A 23,845-nucleotide genomic window follows, 5' to 3' on the forward strand; every position below is an offset into this window, starting at 1 on the left:
TCTCGATATATACAATTCTGGCATGAGTTTGAGTAAATAAAGACTGAAGAGGAAAAATGCATTTCGTGTTTGATTAAGGTTTGCTGAGGCCATATGAGTATGAACCCTATCATACAAACGGACACATATACCTTACATACAATTATATACATAAGAAATATCTAACCAGGAAAGAAATAGTGAATAGATGACTTTTGAAAAGGAGGACAGGCCAATAAGCTGTTAAAACTGAATAATGATGATCTGCTGTAAAGAGATGCAGCTGAATATATGAGGTAAATGACGCGTCGCCGCGATTCAGGACCATGGTCAGAGGCAGAAAATCCAAAAGCTGAATAGAGTTTCTCACTTCTTGACAAAAACAAGTGAAAATCATTCAAGAAAAACTTTAATGAACGAACTGTGAATGCCACACGTTAACATTATTGTTAACTGACACAATTAAAAAGAAACAAACGGATGAAAATAAAACAGCAGATAATTCGTGCCATTTTCTGCTAAACTATTTAAAACATTTTTTTAAATATAAAGTATATTTATTTCAGAAAACCAGTCAGCGACCGAGTCAACCATTCAAGCAAAATTGTTATTTTAAAATATCACAAATTAGTTATAAAATATGTCTCACCTGATCACCACAATCCTCAAAGTTCAGTCTCTCCCTCTGCGCATGCGTGAGTGTCTGAGTCCCACTGGTGTCCAGACTAATGATGCTCTCACTGCAAGGTCTGACGTATTTCAGATCACTCTTTCTGGAGTCAGTGGTTCTGCAAACCTCATAATTGTACACGTGCTGTAAAGTTCCTGTGCCGCCTACGTCTGCGTAAAGAGGCGGATAATACGGAATAACTGGAAGATTCGCTCCAGATTTATAAAACATCCGCTCGCGTCTCCATCTGTAGCACTTGACTGACAGTATGGCGATGATCGACACGATAAAGAGAAACGAAACCACAGCCAAGGCCAAGACCAGATAGAAAGTCAGGTTGTCGTTGTATTCCTTGTCGTGCGTAAAGTCAGTGAACTCCGAGAGCACTTCAGGGAAGCTGTCCGCCACCGCCACGTTAACATTGACTGTAGCTGATCGAGAGGGCTGCCCGTTGTCCTCCACTACAACAGTGAGTCTTTGTTTGACAGCATCTTTATCTGTCACTTGACGAACAGTTCTTATTTCTCCATTCTGTAAGCCCACTTCAAACAGCGCCCTGTCTGTGGCTTTCTGCAGTTTATATGAGAGCCAGGCATTCTGACCAGAGTCCACATCAACAGCCACCACTTTAGTCACCAGATAACCCACATCTGCCGAACGAGGCACTATTTCAGCCACCACAGAAGCGCCTGACTGGACTGGATACAGAACCTGAGGCGCGTTGTCATTCTGGTCCTGAATGATTATTTTCACGCTCGCGTTGCTGCTGAGAGGAGGAGAGCCTCCGTCCTGCGCTTTTACGCGGAACTGGAAATCTTTGATCTGCTCGTAATCGAAAGATCGCACTGCATGTATGACTCCACTATCAGCACTAACGGACACTAACGAGGACACGGGCACTCCGTTAACCGACGAGTCCTCCAGTATGTAAGACACACGGGCATTCTGGTTAAAATCTGCGTCTCTTGCTCTGACTGTGAATATGGAAAGACCCGGTGTGTTGTTTTCTTGAACAGAGGCCTCATATGAGCTCTTCTCAAAGACGGGCGCGTTATCATTCACATCTGATATCTGTAAGGAGAGAGTGACGCTGCTGGAGAGAGAGGGCACGCCCTCATCAGAGCACGTCACACTGATGTTATACTCAGACTCTCGCTCTCGGTCTAAATCACTGTCTGTCACTAGACTGAAGAAATTAGTATTAGTGGATTTCAGAGAAAATGGGATATTTTCACTAATAGAACACTGAACTTTCCCATTTTCTCCCGAGTCATAATCCTGAATATTTATCATTGTAACCACAGTGTCAGAAGGAGAATTTTCAGCTATCACGTTTGTTTTGGACATAATATTGATCACTGGCTTATTATCATTTATATCAATGACATCAACTATGATCTCACAAGAATCAGTCAGACCTCCGTGATCACTCGCTTGTACACGGATCTCAAAGCGCCGAGCTTGTTCATAGTCAGCTAGACCAATTAGTCTTACTTTACCATCAGACTCGTTTATTTCAAATATGTCCCTTACTTTATCTAGAGTGTTTGTTATTGTATAGATTATTTCACCATTTATTCCTTGATCTAGATCCGACGCACTAACTGTCGCTACAATTGTTCCTTTTGGTGAATTTTCACTTACGGTGGCTTTATAAACAGATTGTGTGAAAACAGGAGAGTTATCGTTGACATCTAAAACAATAATATTAATTTGTATATTACCAGACATTTGTGGATCTCCCCCGTCAATGGCTGTTAAGGTTAAAGACATGCGCTCCTGCTTCTCGCGATCTAGAGGCTTTTGTAAAATCATTTCTATATTTTGTCCAGCCCCTGGCTGCCTCTTGAACTTAAGGACAAAATTATCTGTTGGTTTTAATGAGTAGGTCTGAAGATCATTAATTCCAACGTCAAAATCTCTGGCACGTTCTATCGTGAATTTTGCGCCAATGGACGCAGATTCACTAATTCTAAAATTAATCTCATCTTTTTCAAAAAACGGTGCATTATCATTTATATCAAGCACCTCAACATTAACACTGTAAAACTCCATCGGGTTTTCCAGAATAATCTGTAAATGCAGCGCGCAAGGCGTTGTCTGTCCGCACAGCGCCTCTCGGTCTATTCTCTCTTTGATAAGGAGGACTCCTCTTTCTTTATTCAGCTCGATGTATTCAGCGCTGTCTCCTGTATAAATGCGCGCTTTACCCGATTTCAGTCTCTTTAAATCTAAACCCAAATCCTGCGCTATGTTCCCGACTAAAGAGCCTTTCGCCATTTCTTCAGGAATGGAGTAACTGACCTGCCCGAGAGCTGAACTGAGAGAGAGAAACCAAATAAACAGCAGTACTTGCCGCGCCATTGTTCTGTCCGACATTTTGCAGAAGATCAGAGGATGAAGAATAAAGCAGAAAACAACTAAATCAGTCCAAACAACTGGAGGAAGTCATGTATATGTCCAAAGTGAAAAGAAGAAGAAAACTATATCAGTCCAAGAGAAGGATATTAAATACAGGATCTCCGCGTTGTGCCTTCTCTCTCCTCTTCAGACTGCGCTCTCAGCTTCTCTCTCTCTCTCTAATAATATGGAGATGATGGGGGTGGAACTGCAGCAGATCTGCTCTCTAAAATGACATATTGACCAACAGCGGCACTATGAGTCCAGTCTGATGAACTACAGAACATTTAAAATGAATAAACCTTTATCCTCAATGACAGACATATCGGAGATAAGCAGTTTACTAAACGTTTTGGAAGCAAAAAAATAATAATAATTCTAAAACCAATACAAATCTCTCTCTCGATATATACAATTCTGGCATGAGTTTGAGTAAATAAAGACTGAAGAGGAAAAAATGCATTTCGTGTTTGATTAAGGTTTGCTGAGGCCATATGAGAATGAACACTATCATACGGACACATATACCTTACATACAATTATATACATAAGACATATCTAACCAGGAAATAAATAGTGTATAGATGACTTTTGAACAGGAGGACAGGCCAATAAGCTGTTAAAGCTGAATGAAGATGATTTGCTGTAAAGAGATGCAGCTGAATATATGAGGTAAATGACGCGTCGCCGCGATTCAGGACCATGGTCAGAGGCAGAAAATCCAAAAGCTGAATAGAGTTTCTCACTTCTTGACAAAAACAAGTGAAAATCATGCAAGAAAAACTTTAATGAACGAACTGTGAATGCCACACGTTAACATTATTGTTAACTGACACAATTAAAAAGAAACAAACGGATGAAAATAAAACAGCAGATAATTCCTGCCATTTTCTGCTAAACTATTTAAAACATTTTTCTAAATATAAAGAACATTTATTTCAGAAAACCAGTCAGCGACCGAGTCAACAATTAAAGCAAAATTGTTATTTTAAAATATCACATAAATTAGTTATAAAATATTTCTCACCTGATCACCACAATCCTCAAAGTTCAGTCTCTCTCTCTGCGCATGCGTGAGTGTGTGTGTCCCACTGGTGTCCAGACTAATGATGCTCTCACTGCAAGGTCTGACGTATTTCAGATCACTCTTTCTGGAGTCAGTGGTTCTGCAAACCTCATAATTGTACACGTGCTGTAAAGTTCCTGTGCCGCCTACGTCTGCGTAAAGAGGCGGATAATACGGAATAACTGGAAGATTCGCTCCAGATTTATAAAACATCCGCTCGCGTCTCCATCTGTAGCATTTGACTGACAGTATGGCGATGATCGACACGATAAAGAGAAACGAAACCACAGCCAAGGCCAAGACCAGATAGAAAGTCAGGTTGTCGTTGTATTCCTTATCGTGCGTAAAGTCAGTGAACTCCGAGAGCACTTCAGGGAAGCTGTCCGCCACCGCCACGTTAACATTGACTGTAGCTGATCGAGAGGGCTGCCCGTTGTCCTCCACTACAACAGTGAGTCTTTGTTTGACAGCATCTTTATCTGTGACTTGGCGAACAGTTCTTATTTCTCCATTCTGTAAGCCCACTTCAAACAGCGCCCTGTCCGTGGCTTTCTGCAGTTTATATGAGAGCCAGGCATTCTGACCAGAGTCCACATCAACAGCCACCACTTTAGTCACCAGATAACCCACATCTGCCGAACGAGGCACTATTTCAGCCACCACAGAAGCGCCTGACTGGACCGGATACAGAACCTGAGGCGCGTTGTCATTCTGGTCCTGAATGATTATTTTCACGCTCGCGTTGCTGCTGAGAGGAGGAGAGCCTCCGTCCTGCGCTTTTACGTGGAACTGGAAATCTTTGATCTGCTCGTAATCGAAAGATCGCACTGCATGTATGACTCCACTATCAGCACTAACGGACACTAACGAGGACACGGGCACTCCGTTAACCGACGAGTCCTCCAGTATGTAAGACACACGGGCATTCTGGTTAAAATCTGCGTCTCTGGCTCTGACTGTGAATATGGAAAGACCCGGTGTGTTGTTTTCTTGAACAGAGGCCTCATATGAGCTCTTCTCAAAGACGGGCGCGTTATCATTCACATCTGATATCTGTAAGGAGAGAGTGACGCTGCTGGAGAGAGAGGGCACGCCCTCATCAGAGCACGTCACACTGATGTTATACTCAGACTCTCGCTCTCGGTCTAAATCACTGTCTGTCACTAGACTGAAGAAATTAGTATTCGTTGATTTCAGAGAAAATGGGATATTTTCACTAATAGAACACTGAACTTTCCCATTTTCTCCTGAATCAGGATCCTGGACATTGATCATTGTAACCACAGTGTCAGAAGGAGAATTTTCAGCAATCACGTTTGTTTTGGACATAATATTTATCACTGGTTTATTATCATTTATATCCATGACATCAACTATGATTTTACATGAATCAGTCAGACCACCGTGATCACTGGCCTGAACTCGTATCTCGTAATTGCGAGCTTTTTCGAAATCTATTATTCCGACCACAGTAACTTGGCCATTATCTTCATTTATATCAAATAATTGCTGAGCATCATCTTCGATGTTTGCAATGGAATACTCTATCTTGCTATTTACGCCCTCATCGGCGTCAGTTGCGCTCACTGTTGACACAATAGTGTCTTTTGGCGCATTCTCGGTTACAGTCGCTTTATACACTGACTGAGAGAAAACAGGAGCATTGTCGTTTACATCTAAAACAGTAATGTGAATCTCTATACTGCCAGACAACTGAGGATCTCCTCCATCAACAGCTGTGAGCACTAATCTTATATCATGCTGTCTTTCACGATCTAATGGCTTTTGTAGAACCATTTCGACATTTTTCCCATCTCCTGGTTGATTTTTAAATTTAAGGTTGAAATTATCAGTTGGTTTTAGCATATAGCTTTGGAGGCCATTTATTCCCACATCGAGATCTATAGCAGGCTCTAACATAAATTTAGACCCTAAAATGGCCGATTCGCTGATTCTAAAAATAATCCTACTCTTTTTAAAACTGGGAGTGTTGTCATTAATATCAACTATTTCAATGGTAACACTAAAAAACTCCATCGGGTTTTCCAGAATAATCTGTAAATGCAGCGCGCAAGGCGTTGTCTGTCCGCACAGCGCCTCTCGGTCTATTCTCTCTTTGATAAGGAGGACTCCTCTTTCTTTATTCAGCTCGATGTATTCAGCGCTGTCTCCTGTATAAATGCGCGCTTTACCCGATTTCAGTCTCTTTAAATCTAAACCCAAATCCTGGGCTATGTTCCCGACTAAAGAGCCTTTCGCCATTTCTTCAGGAATGGAGTAACTGACCTGCCCGAGAGCTGAACTGAGAGAGAGAAACCAAATAAACAGCAGTACTTGCCGCGCCATTGTTCTGTCCGACATTTTGCAGAAGATCACGGGATGAAGAATAAAGCAGAAAACAACTAAATCAGTCCAAACAACTGGAGGAAGTCATGTATATGTCCAAAGTGAAAAGAAGAAGAAAAGTATATCAGTCCAAGAGAAGGATATTAAATACAGGATCTCCGCGTTGTGCCTTCTCTCTCCTCTTCAGACTGCGCTCTTAGCTTCTCTCTCTCTCTAATAATATGGAGATGATGGGGGTGGAACTGCAGCAGATCTGCTCTCTGAACTGACATATTGACCAACAGCGGCACTATGAGTCCAGTCTGATGAACTACAGAAACAACCAAATAGATTTTGGTATTTTTTTGTTTAGTCTCCCCACCCCCAAAAGTATGGGACATGTTTTAGAATTATTTCCTTTTATAAAAAGTAATTAAAACACAGCCGTTGTGATTATTAACCAAAAATAATTTTCTGAAAATGAGAAATGCACGATTTTGTGCAAGCAAAGTATAAAAGAAAGAAAAAGAATGAACTAGATATGGAATTAGCACCAACTTAATTGTGCTCTTAACAGAAGAGTAAAGAGAAACTTAAAATACACAATCAGCATGTAAAAAAAAATAAAAATCTTTATTTCTGAACAAAATGGTGGACTCGAAGGGCGTAAAATATGTAGACGATAGCCTCTAACAAATGGAGGTAAGGAAGAAAAGTTAGGAAGCAGAAGAATACAACAATACATTCCAGCACCACGGCCAGTTACGCTGACTCAATTTGAGTTCTGCTATATTCACAATCATAGATGAAAACGATCCTCAAAACCTGTCTAGGGAAAAAAAAAGTGTTTAAATCTGATAAAACCACTTACAGCAGAGACAGATCACCATGTCAGGCGTTTCTAAAGACAGAGAATTATCTTAAAGTTGCATCAACTAAATGGTTTACATTACTCCTTGATAATTGACATATTGTAAAATGATTTGACAAAGAAAACAATGTTGCAACTCCTTTATACTCAAGCATGAAAAGATCAGGGAAAAAAATCCCTACATTTGAAACTGGACAATGCTGCAATAAACCAAAGCTAAAGTCAAAATAACATAAGAAGAAAAAAGGGGCAGAAACATGAAAATGAATAGCAGGGAATACTTAAAACTACTGCAACGATGCCACAATGAAAACAACAGCCTAATTATGAGATCAGCAACTTTCACGGTCTGGAGCAGGCTCTGCTGCGACAACAGTCTGTTCCCACAACGAGTCACGTCTGCGTCGAGTCACCGGGCCGCGTCTGTTAAGGTTTTCTTTTTTGTTTGCCCTCTCGTCTAAGTTTGTCTACGTCTTGCTCGAGCCTATAAATTACCACCATGGCTAACATGATCAACATCTGGAAAATGCTGAGGATCATGGTGATCTTTTTACTGATTACCTGTGATCTCAGGTGTGCAGTGTTTCACCCGGAAGTGTATAGCAGCAACAAACTCACCTACTCCCATCAAGATCTCCTCTCCGGGGCTCCGTCACTTTCGGCCTAATACCATCAGATGCAATGCCAGCTGAAATCCTGAACAATGAGGAAGGTGAGGAGGGGAACTCTCCAGGTTATGGAGGCATCCTTTCAACCCCCCAACAATTTGGATCGCAAGCTTCTTGTGGGCTATCATTTTTAATAACAATTCCAGTCTCACACGAGAACTCTGGTCTGATGCACGAGTGATCTCACATTGCTTACTTCACACATCTCGCATGTGTTTGGTTGTAAAACGTAGTTTGCAGACGAGACAGTTCTTCTACGATTCTTCCTCTTGAAAAGTCATATAGTGTGAAATCCCCTGTCACCAATCTATTGTGCAATGTGCCCACAGCAGCGACTGAATGCATCCACCAGCAGCTCAGGAGGTGCAAAACAGGCAAGAGGCCCAGATGGGATCACTGGTAGGCTGTTTAAAAACTGGGCCCTGGAGCTCTCTCCTGTACTCCATTCACTCTTCAAGAGTTACTACAGAGAGCAACTGTCCCCACCCTCTGGAAAACAACCATCATCATCCCTGTAGCCAAGAATCCCTGAACCTTGGCATTATTTTGGACAATAAAATGAGTTTTGACCATCACATAGACATTCATAGAGGCTGCCAACAAAGACAATTTTCATCCGTAAACTCAGCCTCCTCTCAGTCAAACCACACCTCGTGCTTCTCTTGGACTGAAGTAACATTGAACCCATCCTCCTGTACTGTGCCACCTGCTACTTCACCATGCTCTCTCTCACTAATATGATCAAGCTTCTTAAAATCACTAACCCCTCATTAATAATGAGATATCTTCCCACTCCCAATTTGTTGGCTCTTGGTGACACTGCTGTTTGTACAGCAAACATCATAATACAAAATCCTAGCCACCCTCTCAACTCATGTTTCACCCTTCTTCCCTCAGGCTGTAGATACGGACAGCTGCCCCATAAAACAAACACGTCTAGGGAAAATTTTGTACTCTCAGCTATAAGAGCGTTGAATATACAGAAAACATAACTTCTGCATTTTTAAATTTTATTGGTGATTCCATTTTTCTGCAGTATGTCTTTAAATGTGTATAAATAATGAGAAATATGTGTATTCTGTGAAGTATGTGTATGTGATGTGTGCTGAATGTTGCTCTTGGTACAGTCTGTGAGAACAAATGTCCTGCTCGTCATTGCATGACGTTTTGCAATTATTATTGGACATACTTAAAGGGTTAGTTCACCCAAAAATGAAATTTCTTTCATTAATGACTCACCCTAATGTTGTTCCACACCCGTAAGACCTCTGTTCATCCTCGGAACACAGTTTAAGATATTTTAGATTTAGTCCGAGGCCTTTCTGTCCTTTGAATGTAAGTGTATGCCCACTTGCTGTCTACGTCCAGAAGGTAATGAAAACATCATCAAAGTAGTCCATGTGTGACATCAGTTGGTTAGTTAGACTCTTTTGAAACGTCGACAATACATTTTGGTCCAAAAATATCAAACTACGAATTTATTCAGCATTGTCTTCTCTTCCGCGTTTGTTTTCAATCCTCAAATAAAGATTCAAACGGTCATGAATCAGCGGATTGATTCATGATTCGTATTGCCAATGTCATGTGATTTCAGCAGTTTGACACGCGATCCGAATCTTAAATCATGAGCGTTTGATTCTTTATTTGAGGAACATGGAAGAGAAGACAATGCTGAATAAAGTAGTAATTTTTTTTTTTTTTTTTGGAAGAAAATGTATTGTCGACGCTTCAAAAGAGTCTAACTAACCAACTGATGTCACATATGAAATACTTTGATGATGTTTTCATTACCTTCTGGACGTGGACAGTAAGTGGGCATACACTTACATTCAAAGGACAGAAAGGCCTCGGACTAAATCTAAAATATCTTAAACTGTGTTCCGAGGATGAACAGAGGTCTTACGGATGTCAAACGACATTGGGGTGAGTCATTAATGAAAGAAATTTCATTTTGGGGTGAACTAACCCTTTAAGATGTGTGTATTAACGGTTAGAGTCTTTGCGCAGACAAAGTTTCTATACAAATACACTTAAAAAATTCTCACCTGTTCATCAAATTCTTCATTGATCAGTTTTCCTCTCTGCGCATGCGTGAGTGTCTGTGTCCCACTGGTGTCCAGACTAATGATGCTCTCACTGCAAGGTCTGACGTATTTCAGATCACTCTTTCTGGAGTCAGTGGTTCTGCAAACCTCATAATTGTACACGTGCTGTAAAGTTCCTGTACCGCCTACGTCTGCGTAAAGAGGCGGATAATACGGAATAACTGGAAGATTCGCTCCAGATTTATAAAACATCCGCTCGCGTCTCCATCTGTAGCATTTGACTGACAGTATGGCGATGATCGACACGATAAAGAGAAACGAAACCACAGCCAAGGCCAAGACCAGATAGAAAGTCAGGTTGTCGTGGTATTCCTTGTCGTGCGTAAAGTCAGTGAACTCCGAGAGCACTTCAGGGAAGCTGTCCGCCACCGCCACGTTAACATTGACTGTAGCTGATCGAGAGGGCTGCCCGTTGTCCTCCACTACAACAGTGAGTCTTTGTTTGACAGCATCTTTATCTGTGACTTGACGAACAGTTCTTATTTCTCCATTCTGTAAGCCCACTTCAAACAGCGCCCTGTCTGTGGCTTTCTGCAGTTTATATGAGAGCCAGGCATTCTGACCAGAGTCCACATCAACAGCCACCACTTTAGTCACCAGATAACCCACATCTGCCGAACGAGGCACTATTTCAGCCACCACAGAAGCGCCTGACTGGACCGGATACAGAACCTGAGGCGCGTTGTCATTCTGGTCCTGAATGATTATTTTCACGCTCGCGTTGCTGCTGAGAGGAGGAGAGCCTCCGTCCTGCGCTTTTACGCGGAACTGGAAATCTTTGATCTGCTCGTAATCGAAAGATCGCACTGCATGTATGACTCCACTATCAGCACTAACGGACACTAACGAGGACACGGGCACTCCGTTAACCGACGAGTCCTCCAGTATGTAAGACACACGGGCATTCTGGTTAAAATCTGCGTCTCTGGCTCTGACTGTGAATATGGAAAGACCCGGTGTGTTGTTTTCTTGAACAGAGGCCTCATATGAGCTCTTCTCAAAGACGGGCGCGTTATCATTCACATCTGATATCTGTAAGGACAGAGTGACGCTGCTGGAGAGAGAGGGCACGCCCTCATCAGAGCACGTCACACTGATGTTATACTCAGACTCTCGCTCTCGGTCTAAATCACTGTCTGTCACTAGACTGAAGAAATTAGTATTCGTTGATTTTAGCGTAAAAGGGACATCATCGTTAATAGAGCATTGCACCTTACCATTCTCACCAGAATCTGAGTCTTGGACATTTAGCATCGTCACAACAGTGCCTGATTTTAAGTCTTCGGAAAGAGCACTTGGCTTTGACATTATATTAATCACTGGATTGTTGTCATTTACATCGATTATATCAACAATCACTTTGCATGTGTCAGAGTGACGCCCGGGGTCTCTCGCCTGGACGTCAATTTGATAATGTTTAACTCTTTCGTAGTCAATATCGCCAGATAACCTTAATACTCCATCATTTCTGTCTATTTCAAAAAGGTTAGTGGTGCTACCTGGGGACTTATAGATATGATATTCTACTCTAGCATTGTGCCCTTGGTCGGCATCCGATGCTTTAACTGTAGTTAAAATGGTACCTTTTGGAGAGTTTTCTGCTATGCTTGTCTTATAAACAGGCAGAAAACAAACTGGAGCGTTATCATTTGCGTCCTCAACTGTGATTATAATCGGAATTGTTCCAGACATCTGCGGGTCCCCGCCGTCCACGGCAGTAAGTAAAAGCGAAATATGTTCCTGTTTTTCTCGATCTAGAGGTTTTTGTAAAATCATTTCAACATTTTTAGTGCCGTCCGGCATATCTTGAGTCTTTAAAACAAAATTATCGACAGGTTGCAAAGAATAACTCTGTATACCGTTAAACCCAACGTCATCATCCACTGCTCTTTCTAAAACAAATTTAGCTCCTGTCGGAGATGATTCGCTTATATCAAATTTAATTTCGTTAATTGCAAAAACGGGAGCATTATCATTTACGTCTAGAATCTCAACTGTAACGCTATAAAACTCCATTGGATTTTCCAAAGTAATCTGAAAATGCAGCGCGCAAGGCGTTGTCTGTCCGCACAGCGCCTCTCGGTCTATTCTCTCTTTGATAAGGAGGACTCCTCTTTCTTTATTCAGCTCGATGTATTCAGCGCTGTCTCCTGTATAAATGCGCGCTTTACCCGATTTCAGTCTCTTTAAATCTAAACCCAAATCCTGCGCTATGTTCCCGACTAAAGAGCCTTTCGCCATTTCTTCAGGAATGGAGTAACTGACCTGCCCGAGAGCTGAACTGAGAGAGAGAAACCAAAGAAACAGCAGTACTTGCCGCGCCATTGTTCTGTCCGACATTTTGCAGAAGATCACGGGATGAAGAATAAAGCAGAAAACAACTAAATCAGTCCAAACAACTGAAGGAAGTCATGTATATGTCCAAAGTGAAAAGAAGAAGAAAAGTATATCAGTCCAAGAGAAGGATATTAAATACAGGATCTCCGCGTTGTGCCTTCTCTCTCCTCTTCAGACTGCGCTCTCAGCTTCTCTCTCTCTCTAATAATATGGAGATGATGGGGGTGGAACTGCAGCAGATCTGCTCTCTAAACTGACATATTGACCAACAGCGGCACTATGAGTCCAGTCTGATGAACTACAGAACATTTAAAATTAATAAAACCTTTATCCTCAATGACAGACATATGGGAGATAAGCAGTTTACTAAACGTTTTGGAAGCAAAAATAATAATTCTAAAACCAATACAAATCTCTCTCTCGATATATACAATTCTGGCATGAGTTTGAGTAAATAAAGAATGAAGAGTAAAAATGCATTTCGTGTTTGATTAAGGTTTGCTGAGGCCATATGAGTATGAACACTATCATACAGACGGACACATATACCTTACATACAATTATATACATAAGAAACCTCTAGCCAGGAAATAAATAGTGAATAGATGACTTTTGAACAGGAGGACAGGCCAATAAGCTGTTAAAGCTGAATAAAGATGATTTGCTGTAAAGAGATGCAGCTGAATATATGAGGTAAATGACGCGTCGCCGCGATTCAGGACCATGGTCAGAGGCAGAAAATCCAAAAGCTGAATAGAGTTTCTCACTTCTTGACAAAAACAAGTGAAAATCATGCTAGAAAAACTTTAATGAACGAACTGTGAATGGCACAGGTTCACCTTATTGTAAATGGACGTATTTCAGTGACCGCGTGCCATATACTGCAGGTCTTTAAAGGAAATAAATTTTTTATTAAAAACCAGCTTCAATTTAAAATAGTAAAGGAGGAATAAATCACACGGAAGCTAAAAAGAAATCAAACAGCCATTTTCTTTTTTTCTTGGAAAGATGAACTACATAAGTATAACACGTCAAATAACGCTAGACCTCTAACAAAAAAAAAAAAAAAAAAAAAATAGTTGAGTTACACAACTGTAATAAATACTAAACTAAAGAAGTTGACCAGATTTTAGTAAATGGATACAAATAAAACAGCAGATGATTCGTGTCATTTCCTGCTAAAATTGTGTAAATATTTCTTAGAATTGAAAAAGAAAATTCATTAAAAAAAACAGTCAGCGACCATGTCAGCAGATCAAGCAAAACATAATAAATCACGAGAAACGTTTTGAAATATCACATAAATTAGTTATAGAATATTTCTCACCTGATCACCACAATCCTCAAAGTTCAGTCTCTCCCTCTGCGCATGCGTGAGTGTCTGTGTCCCACTGGTGTCCAGACTAATGATGCTCTCACTGCAAGGTCTGACGTATTTCAGATCACTCTTTCTGGAGTCAGTGGTTCTGCAAACCTCATAATTGTACACGTGCTGTAAAGTTCCTGTGCCGCCTACGTCTGCGTAAAGAGGCGGATAATACGGAATAACTGGAAGATTCGCTCCAGATTTATAAAACATCCGCTCGCGTCTCCATCTGTAGCATTTGACTGACAGTATGGCGATGATCGACACGATAAAGAGAAACGAAACCACAGCCAAGGCCAAGACCAGATAGAAAGTCAGGTTGTCGTTGTATTCCTTGTCGTGCGTAAAGTCAGTGAACTCCGAGAGCACTTCAGGGAAGCTGTCCGCCACCGCCACGTTAACATTGACTGTAGCTGATCGAGAGGGCTGCCCGTTGTCCTCCACTACAACAGTGAGTCTTTGTTTGACAGCATCTTTATCTGTCACTTGACGAACAGTTCTTATTTCTCCATTCTGTAAGCCCACTTCAAACAGCGCCCTGTCTGTGGCTTTCTGCAGTTTAAATGAGAGCCAGGCATTCTGACCAGAGTCCACATCAACAGCCACCACTTTAGTCACCAGATAACCCACATCTGCCGAACGAGGCACTATTTCAGCCACCACAGAAGCGCCTGACTGGACCGGATACAGAACCTGAGGCGCGTTGTCATTCTGGTCCTGAATGATTATTTTCACGCTCGCGTTGCTGCTGAGAGGAGGAGAGCCTCCGTCCTGCGCTTTTACACGGAACTGGAAATCTTTGATCTGCTCGTAATCGAAAGATCGCACTGCATGTATGACTCCACTATCAGCACTAACGGACACTAACGAGGACACGGGCACTCCGTTAACCGACGAGTCCTCCAGTATGTAAGACACACGGGCATTCTGGTTAAAATCTGCGTCTCTGGCTCTGACTGTGAATATGGAAAGACCCGGTGTGTTGTTTTCTTGAACAGAGGCCTCATATGAGCTTTTCTCAAAGACGGGCGCGTTATCATTCACATCTGATATCTGTAAGGACAGAGTGACGCTGCTGGAGAGAGAGGGCACGCCCTCATCAGAGCACGTCACACTGATGTTATACTCAGACTCTCGCTCTCGGTCTAAATCACTGTCTGTCACTAGACTGAAGAAATTAGTATTCGTTGATTTTAGCGCAAAAGGGACATCATCATTAATAGAGCATTGCACCTTTCCATTTTCACCAGAATCTGAGTCTTGGACATTCAGCATTGTCACAACAGTGCCTGATTTGGAATTCTCAGAAAGAGTACTTGCTTTTGACATTATATTAATCACTGGTTTGTTGTCATTTACATCGATTATATCAACAATCACTTTGCATGTGTCAGAGTGACGCCCGGGATCTCTCGCCTGGACGTCAATTTGATAATGTTTAACTCTTTCATAATCAGTGTCGCCAGATAATCTCAACACTCCCTCATTTCTGTCTATTTCAAAGTGATTATTTGTACCACCCGAAGTTTTAGCAATATGATACTCTATTTTACCATTGAGTCCCTGGTCAGCATCCGATGCTTTAACTGTAGTTAAAATGGTACCTTTTGGAGAGTTTTCTGCTATGCTTGTCTTATAAACAGGCAGAAAACAAACTGGAGCGTTATCATTTGCGTCCTCAACTGTGATTATAATCGGAATTGTTCCAGACATCTGCGGGTCCCCGCCGTCCACGGCAGTAAGTAAAAGCGAAATATGTTCCTGTTTTTCTCGATCTAGAGGTTTTTGTAAAATCATTTCAACATTTTTAGTGCCGTCCGGCATATCTTGAGTCTTTAAAATAAAATGATCAGCGGGATGTAAGAAATAGCTCTGTACACCGTTAAACCCAACGTCATCATCCACTGCTGTCTCTAAAACAAATTTAGCTCCTGTCAGAGATGATTCGCTTATATCAAATGTAATTTCTTTATCTGCAAAAATCGGAGCATTATCATTTACGTCTAAAATTTCAACTGTAATGCTATAAAACTCCATTGGATTTTCCAAAGTAATCTGTAAATGCAGCGCGCAAGGCGTTGTCTGTCCGCACAGCGCCTCTCGGTCTATTCTCTCTTTGATAAGGAGGACTCCTCTTTCTTTATTCAGCTCGATGTATTCAGCACTGTCTCCTGTATAAATGCGCGCTTTACCCGATTTCAGTCTCTTTAAATCTAAACCCAAATCCTGGGCTATGTTCCCGACTAAAGAGCCTTTCGCCATTTCTTCAGGAATGGAGTAACTGATCTGCCCGAGAGCTGAACTGAGAGAGAGAAACCAAATAAACAGCAGTACTTGCCGCGCCATTGTTCTGTCCGACATTTATCAGAAGATCACGGGATGAAGAATAAAGCAGAAAACAACTAAATCAGTCCAAACAACTGGAGGAAGTCATGTATATGTCCAAAGTGAAAAGAAGAAGAAAAGTATATCAGTCCAAGAGAAGGATATTCAATACAGGATCTCCGCGTTGTGCCTTCTCTCTCCTCTTCAGACTGCGCTCTCAGCTTCTCTCTCTCTCTAATAATATGGAGATGATGGGGGTGGAACTGCAGCAGATCTGCTCTCTAAACTGACATATTGACCAACAGCGGCACTATGAGTCCAGTCTGATGAACTACAGAACATTTAAAATGAATAAACCTTTATCCTCAATGACAGACATATCGGAGAAAAGCAGTTTACTAAAGTTCTGAAGCAAAATAAATAAATAAATAAATAAATAAATAAATAAATAAATAAATAAATAAATAAATAAATCTAAAACCAATACAAATCTCTCTCGATATATACAATTCTGGCATGAGTTTGTGTAAATAAAGACTGAAGAGGAAAAATGCATTTCGTGTTTGATTAAGGTTTGCTGAGGCCATATGAGTATGAACACTATCATACAGACGGACACATATACCTTACATACAATTATACTCATAAGAAATATCTAACCAGGAAATAAATAGTGTATAGATGACTTTTGAACAGGAGGACAGGCCAATAAGCTGTTAAAGCTGAATGAAGATGATTTGCTGTAAAGAGATGCAGCTGAATATATGAGGTAAATGACGCGTCGCCGCGATTCAGGACCATGGTCAGAGGCAGAAAATCCAAAAGCTGAATAGAGTTTCTCACTTCTTGACAAAAACAAGTGAAAATCATGCTAGAAAAACTTTAATGAACGAACTGTGAATGCCACACGTTAACATTATTGTTAACTGACACAATTAAAAAGAAACACACGGATGAAAATAAAACAGCAGATAATTCGTGCCATTTTCTGCTAAACTATTTCAACATTTTTTTTTAAATATAAAGAACATTTATTTCAGAAAACCAGTCATCGACCGAGTCAACAATTCAAGCAAAATTGTTATTTTAAAATATCACATAAATTAGTAATAAAATATTTCTCACCTGATCACCACAATCATCAAAGTTCAGTCTCTCTCTCTGCGCATGCGTGAGTGTCTGTGTCCCACTGGTGTCCAGACTAATGATGCTCTCACTGCAAGGTCTGACGTATTTCAGATCACTCTTTCTGGAGTCAGTGGTTCTGCAAACCTCATAATTGTACACGTGCTGTAAAGTTCCTGTGCCGCCTACGTCTGCGTAAAGAGGCGGATAATACGGAATAACTGGAAGATTCGCTCCAGATTTATAAAACATCCGCTCGCGTCTCCATCTGTAGCATTTGACTGACAGTATGGCGATGATCGACACGATAAAGAGAAACGAAACCACAGCCAAGGCCAAGACCAGATAGAAAGTCAGGTTGTCGTTGTATTCCTTGTCGTGCGTAAAGTCAGTGAACTCCGAGAGCACTTCAGGGAAGCTGTCCGCCACCGCCACGTTAACATTGACTGTAGCTGATCGAGAGGGCTGCCCGTTGTCCTCCACTACAACAGTGAGTCTTTGTTTGACAGCATCTTTATCTGTCACTTGACGAACAGTTCTTATTTCTCCATTCTGTAAGCCCACTTCAAACAGCGCCCTGTCTGTGGCTTTCTGCAGTTTATATGAGAGCCAGGCATTCTGACCAGAGTCCACATCAACAGCCACCACTTTAGTCACCAGATAACCCACATCTGCCGAACGAGGCACTATTTCAGCCACCACAGAAGCGCCTGACTGGACCGGATACAGGACCTGAGGCGCGTTGTCATTCTGGTCCTGAATGACTATTTTCACGCTCGCGTTGCTGCTGAGAGGAGGAGAGCCTCCGTCCTGCGCTTTTACGCGGAACTGGAAATCTTTGATCTGCTCGTAATCGAAAGATCGCACTGCATGTATGACTCCACTATCAGCACTAACGGACACTAACGAGGACACGGGCACTCCGTTAACCGACGAGTCCTCCAGTATGTAAGACACACGGGCATTCTGGTTAAAATCTGCGTCTCTGGCTCTGACTGTGAATATGGAAAGACCCGGTGTGTTGTTTTCTTGAACAGAGGCCTCATATGAGCTTTTCTCAAAGACGGGCGCGTTATCATTCACATCTGATATCTGTAAGGACAGAGTGACGCTGCTGGAGAGAGAGGGCACGCCCTCATCAGAGCACGTCACACTGATGTTATACTCAGACTCTCGCTCTCGGTCTAAATCACTGTCTGTCACTAGACTGAAGAAATTAGTAGTGGTAGTCTTTAAGGCGAATGGATAATTCTCATTAATAAAGCATTGCACTTTGCCATTTTCATTAGAATCGAGGTCTTGCGTGTTGATAACAGTAACAACAGTGCTAGGTTTAGAATCCTCTGATAACATAGCTGACTTTGACATAATATTGATGACCGGCTTGTTATCATTGACATCTAAAACGTCGATAATTATTTTACTTGAATCTGTTAGCCCACCACGATCACTCGCTCTAACATTTATTTGAAAATGTCTGGCCTTTTCATAATCAATATCACCAATTATTCTCAATTCGCCACTGTGTCTGTTTATTTCAAACATTTCAGGCACAGCGTCGTGAGTATTGGTAACTGAATATATAATTTCACCGTTTGAGCTCTGATCCGCATCAGAAGCTTTAACTGTAATGACAACTGTCCCTTTTGGCGAATTCTCTACGACAGTGGCTTTGTATTCAGAATGGGTGAAAACAGGCGCATTGTCATTAACATCAAGCACTTTTATACGAATCTGTGTTGTTCCAGATAGATGCGGATCACCTCCATCAACCGCTGTCAAAACTAAAGCAATATCTTCCTGTTTCTCACGATCTAGAGGTTTTTGCAAGACCATCTCAACTATTTTTCTACCATCTGCCTGACTATGCAGCTTTAATGAAAAATTATCGCTCAATGAAAGCATGTAGCTTTGAATGGCATTGGTCCCGACATCTTGGTCGACGGCTTGTTCAATATCAAATTTAGCCCCATTTACAGCAGATTCACTTATTTCAAAATAGGTATCTGGCTTGTTAAAATAAGGAGGATTGTCATTTATGTCGGTTACCTCGACAGTGACATGGTAAAATTCAATTGGGTTTTCCAGAATAATCTGAAAATGCAGCGCGCAAGGCGTTGTCTGTCCGCACAGCGCCTCTCGGTCTATTCTCTCTTTGATAAGGAGGACTCCTCTTTCTTTATTCAGCTCGATGTATTCAGCGCTGTCTCCTGTATAAATGCGCGCTTTACCCGATTTCAGCCTCTTTAAATCTAAACCCAAATCCTGCGCTATGTTCCCGACTAAAGAGCCTTTCGCCATTTCTTCAGGAATGGAGTAACTGACCTGCCCGAGAGCTGAACTGAGAGAGAGAAACCAAATAAACAGCAGTACTTGCCGCGCCATTGTTCTGTCCGACATTTTGCAGAAGATCACGGGATGAAGAATAAAGCAGAAAACAACTAAATCAGTCCAAACAACTGGAGGAAGTCATGTATATGTCCAAAGTGAAAAGAAGAAGAAAAGTATATCAGTTCAAGAGAAGGATATTAAATACAGGATCTCCGCGTTGTGCCTTCTCTCTCCTCTTCAGACTGCGCTCTCAGCTTCTCTCTCTCTCTAATAATATGGAGATGATGGGGGTGGAACTGCAGCAGATCTGCTCTCTAAACTGACATATTGACCAACAGCGGCACTATGAGTCCAGTCTGATGAACTACAGAACATTTAAAATTAATAAAACCTTTATCCTCAATGACAGACATATCGGAGAAAAGCAGTTTACTAAAGTTCTGAAGCAAAAAATAAATAAATAAAAAATGTCTAAAACCAATACAAATCTCTCTCTCGATATATACAATTCTGGCATGAGTTTGTGTAAATAAAGACTGAAGAGTAAAAATGCATTTCGTGTTTGATTAAGGTTTGCTGAGGCCATATGAGTATGAACACTATCATACAAACGGACACATATACCTTACATACAATTATACACATAATAAATATCTAACCAGGAAATAAATAGTGTATAGATGACTTTTGAACAGGAGGACAGGCCAATAAGCTGTTAAAACTGAATAAAGATGATTTGCTGTAAAGAGATGCAGCTGAATATGTGAGGTAAATGACGCGTCGCCGCGATTCAGGACCATGGTCAGAGGCAGAAAATCCAAAAGCTGAATAGAGTTTCTCACTTCTTGACAAAAACAAGTGAAAATCATTCAAGAAAAACTTAAATGAACGAACTGTGAATGCCACACGTTAACATTATTGTTACACAATCACCAGATAATTCCTGCCATTTTCTGCTAAACAATTTTTAACATTTTTTAAAATAGAAATAACATTTATTTCAGAAAACCAGTCAGCGACCGAGTCAACAATTCAAGCATATGTTTTTTTTCAAAGTATCAATTAGTAATAAAATATTTCTCACCTGATCACCACAATCCTCAAAGTTCAGTCTCTCTCTCTGCGCATGCGTGAGTGTCTGTGTCCCACTGGTGTCCAGACTAATGATGCTCTCACTGCAAGGTCTGACGTATTTCAGATCACTCTTTCTGGAGTCAGTGGTTCTGCAAACCTCATAATTGTACACGTGCTGTAAAGTTCCTGTGCCGCCTACGTCTGCGTAAAGAGGCGGATAATACGGAATAACTGGAAGATTCGCTCCAGATTTATAAAACATCCGCTCGCGTCTCCATCTGAAGCATTTGACTGACAGTATGGCGATGATCGACACGATAAAAAGAAACGAAACCACAGCCAAGGCCAAGACCAGATAGAAAGTCAGGTTGTCGTTGTATTCCTTGTCGTGCGTAAAGTCAGTGAACTCTGAGAGCACTTCAGGGAAGCTGTCCGCCACCGCCACGTTAACATTGACTGTAGCTGATCGAGAGGGCTGCCCGTTGTCCTCCACTACAACAGTGAGTCTTTGTTTGACAGCATCTTTATCTGTCACTTGACGAACAGTTCTTATTTCTCCATTCTGTAAGCCCACTTCAAACAGCGCCCTGTCTGTGGCTTTCTGCAGTTTATATGAGAGCCAGGCATTCTGACCAGAGTCCACATCGACAGCCACCACTTTAGTCACCAGATAACCCACATCTGCCGAACGAGGCACTATTTCAGCCACCACAGAAGCGCCTGACTGGACCGGATACAGAACCTGAGGTGCGTTGTCATTCTGGTCCTGAATGATTATTTTCACGCTCGCGTTGCTGCTGAGAGGAGGAGAGCCTCCGTCCTGCGCTTTTACGCGGAACTGGAAATCTTTGATCTGCTCGTAATCGAAAGATCGCACTGCATGTATGACTCCACTATCAGCACTAACGGACACTAACGAGGACACGGGCACTCCGTTAACCGACGAGTCCTCCAGTATGTAAGACACACGGGCATTCTGGTTAAAATCTGCGTCTCTGGCTCTGACTGTGAATATGGAAAGACCCGGTGTGTTGTTTTCTTGAACAGAAGCCTCATATGAGCTCTTCTCAAAGACGGGCGCGTTATCATTCACATCTGATATCTGTAAGGAGAGAGTGACGCTGCTGGAGAGAGAGGGCACGCCCTCATCAGAGCACGTCACACTGATGTTATACTCAGACTCTCGCTCTCGGTCTAAATCACCATCTGTGACTAGACTGAAAAAATTAGTATTTGTTGACTTCAGGGTAAAGGGAATATTCTCATTGATTACACAATAAATTTTACCGTTTTCACCAGAGTCTGGGTCTTGCGCGTTTATCACAGTTACAACCGTTCCAGGATTAGAGTTTTCTGATAAACTGGTTAATTTAGACATTATATTGATGAGTGGTTTATTGTCATTTTCATCAATCACATCTACATCGATTTTACAAGAATCAGTCAGACCCCCGTCATCGCTCGCCTGTGCATGAATTTGATAATGCCGAGCTTTTTCATAATCTATATTCCCGGTTACTCTCACCTCACCGTTTGTTTCGTTAATTTCAAACAATTCCGGGACATTGTCGAGGGTATTTGTAATAGCATATTTTACTTTGCCGTTTGAGCCTTCGTCCAAATCTGAAGCGCTCACCATCGTTACAACTGTGCCTTTGAGGGCATTCTCCGTGATACTTCCTTTATATATTTTATGCGTAAAAACAGGCGCGTTGTCGTTGGCATCTAAAACCGTAATATGTATCTGCGCAGTACCAGATAATTGTGGATCCCCCCCATCTATCGCTGTCAGAACCAGAGACAAATGCTCCTGCTTTTCACGATCGAGGGCTTTCTGAAGAACCATTTCTACAAGCTTACTACCATCTGCCTGAGTTTGCAATTTCAATGAAAAATTATCAGTGGGCTTTAATGAATATGTCTGCAGGCCGTTTATTCCGACATCTAAATCCATCGCTCTCTCTAAAACAAATACTGCCCCAGTTACAGCTGACTCACTGATTCTGAATTTTATTTCATCCCTTTTAAAGGAAGGTGAATGGTCATTTATATCTATAACTTCAATTGTAACTGAGTAAAATTCTATCGGGTTTTCCAGAATAATCTGTAAATGCAGCGCGCAAGGCGTTGTCTGTCCGCACAGCGCCTCTCGGTCTATTCTCTCTTTGATAAGGAGGACTCCTCTTTCTTTATTCAGCTCGATGTATTCAGCGCTGTCTCCTGTATAAATGCGCGCTTTACCCGATTTCAGTCTCTTTAAATCTAAACCCAAATCCTGCGCTATGTTCCCGACTAAAGAGCCTTTCGCCATTTCTTCAGGAATGGAGTAACTGACCTGCCCGAGAGCTGAACTGAGAGAGAGAAACCAAATAAACAGCAGTACTTGCCGCGCCATTGTTCTGTCCGACATTTTGCAGAAGATCACGGGATGAAGAATAAAGCAGAAAACAACTAAATCAGTCCAAACTACTGGAGGAAGTCATGTATATGTCCAAAGTGAAAAGAAGAAGAAAAGTATATCAGTCCAAGAGAAGGATATTAAATACAGGATCTCCGCGTTGTGCCTTCTCTCTCCTCTTCAGACTGCGCTCTCAGCTTCTCTCTCTCTCTAATAATATGGAGATGATGGGGGTGGAACTGCAGCAGATCTGCTCTCTAAACTGACATATTGACCAACAGCGGCACTATGAGTCCAGTCTGATGAACTACAGAACATTTAAAATTAATAAACATTTATCCTCAATGACAGACATATCGGAGAAAAGCAGTTTACTAAACGTTCTGAAGCAAATAAATAAATAAATAAAAAATGTCCAAAACCAATACAAATCTCTCTCTCGATATATACAATTCTGGCATGAGTTTGTGTAAATAAAGACTGAAGAGGAAAAATGCATTTCGTGTTTGATTAAGGTTTGCTGAGGCCATATGAGTATGAACCCTATCATACAAACGGACACATATACCTTACATACAATTATATACATAAGAAATATCTAACCAGGAACGAAATAGTGTATAGATGACTTTTGAACAGGAGGACAGGCCAATAATGCTGTTAAAACTGAATAAAGATGGTCTGCTGTAAAGAGATGCAGCTGAATATATGAGGTAAATGACGCGTCGCCGCGATTCAGGACCATGGTCAGAGGCAGAAAATCCAAAAGCTGAATAGAGTTTCTCACTTCTTGACAAAAACAAGT

General features: G+C 41.5%; 3 protein-coding genes across 19 annotated transcripts in view; all 3 read right to left on the minus strand.

Annotated features, from left to right (window-relative positions):
* The window catches only part of LOC137092613 (protocadherin gamma-A11-like), a 199,688-nt gene that overhangs the window by 74,500 nt on the left and 101,343 nt on the right, over positions 1–23,845 (minus strand). The window contains exon 1 of one of the 17 annotated variants that reach the window (XM_067456925.1): positions 17,238–19,837. The exons of 13 other annotated variants lie outside the window; for them this stretch is intronic. In XM_067456925.1, coding sequence (XP_067313026.1) covers positions 17,238–19,637 — 2,400 coding nt within the window. In that variant the 5' untranslated portion in view covers positions 19,638–19,837. Of the gene's footprint in view, positions 1–628; positions 3,204–10,024; positions 12,612–13,748; positions 16,134–17,237; positions 19,838–23,845 lie in introns of those variants that run through there. 3 more of the 17 variants (XM_067456932.1, XM_067456926.1, XM_067456927.1) reach the window with 3 other exon arrangements.
* On the minus strand, positions 3,835–6,785 carry LOC137092863 (protocadherin beta-16-like). The gene is made up of 2 exons (XM_067457375.1): positions 4,077–6,785; positions 3,835–3,846 (listed from the first exon to the last, which is right to left on the minus strand). Exons 1-2 carry the CDS (start codon positions 6,474–6,476, stop codon positions 3,835–3,837), a joined length of 2,412 nt encoding a protein of 803 aa, XP_067313476.1. The 5' UTR covers positions 6,477–6,785.
* Positions 20,135–23,367, minus strand: LOC137092864 (protocadherin beta-16-like). Its single transcript, XM_067457376.1, has 2 exons — positions 20,653–23,367; positions 20,135–20,167 (listed from the first exon to the last, which is right to left on the minus strand). Exons 1-2 carry the CDS (start codon positions 23,050–23,052, stop codon positions 20,135–20,137), a joined length of 2,433 nt encoding a protein of 810 aa, XP_067313477.1. The 5' UTR covers positions 23,053–23,367.

The sequence above is a fragment of the Pseudorasbora parva genome, chromosome 11 (genome assembly GCF_024679245.1).
Source record: "Pseudorasbora parva isolate DD20220531a chromosome 11, ASM2467924v1, whole genome shotgun sequence".
NCBI classification, from domain to species: Eukaryota; Metazoa; Chordata; class Actinopteri; order Cypriniformes; family Gobionidae; genus Pseudorasbora; species Pseudorasbora parva.

Coding starts and splice junctions, on each gene's coding strand:
- LOC137092863 (XM_067457375.1), bottom strand. CDS start 6,476: ATGTCGGACAGAACAATGGCGCGGCAAGTACTGCTGTTTATTTGGTTT.
- LOC137092864 (XM_067457376.1), bottom strand. CDS start 23,052: ATGTCGGACAGAACAATGGCGCGGCAAGTACTGCTGTTTATTTGGTTT. Junction 20,168..20,652: donor TTGAGGATTGTGGTGATCAG/GTGAGAAATATT, acceptor TTTGTATGATAG/TGTTCATACTCATATGGCCT.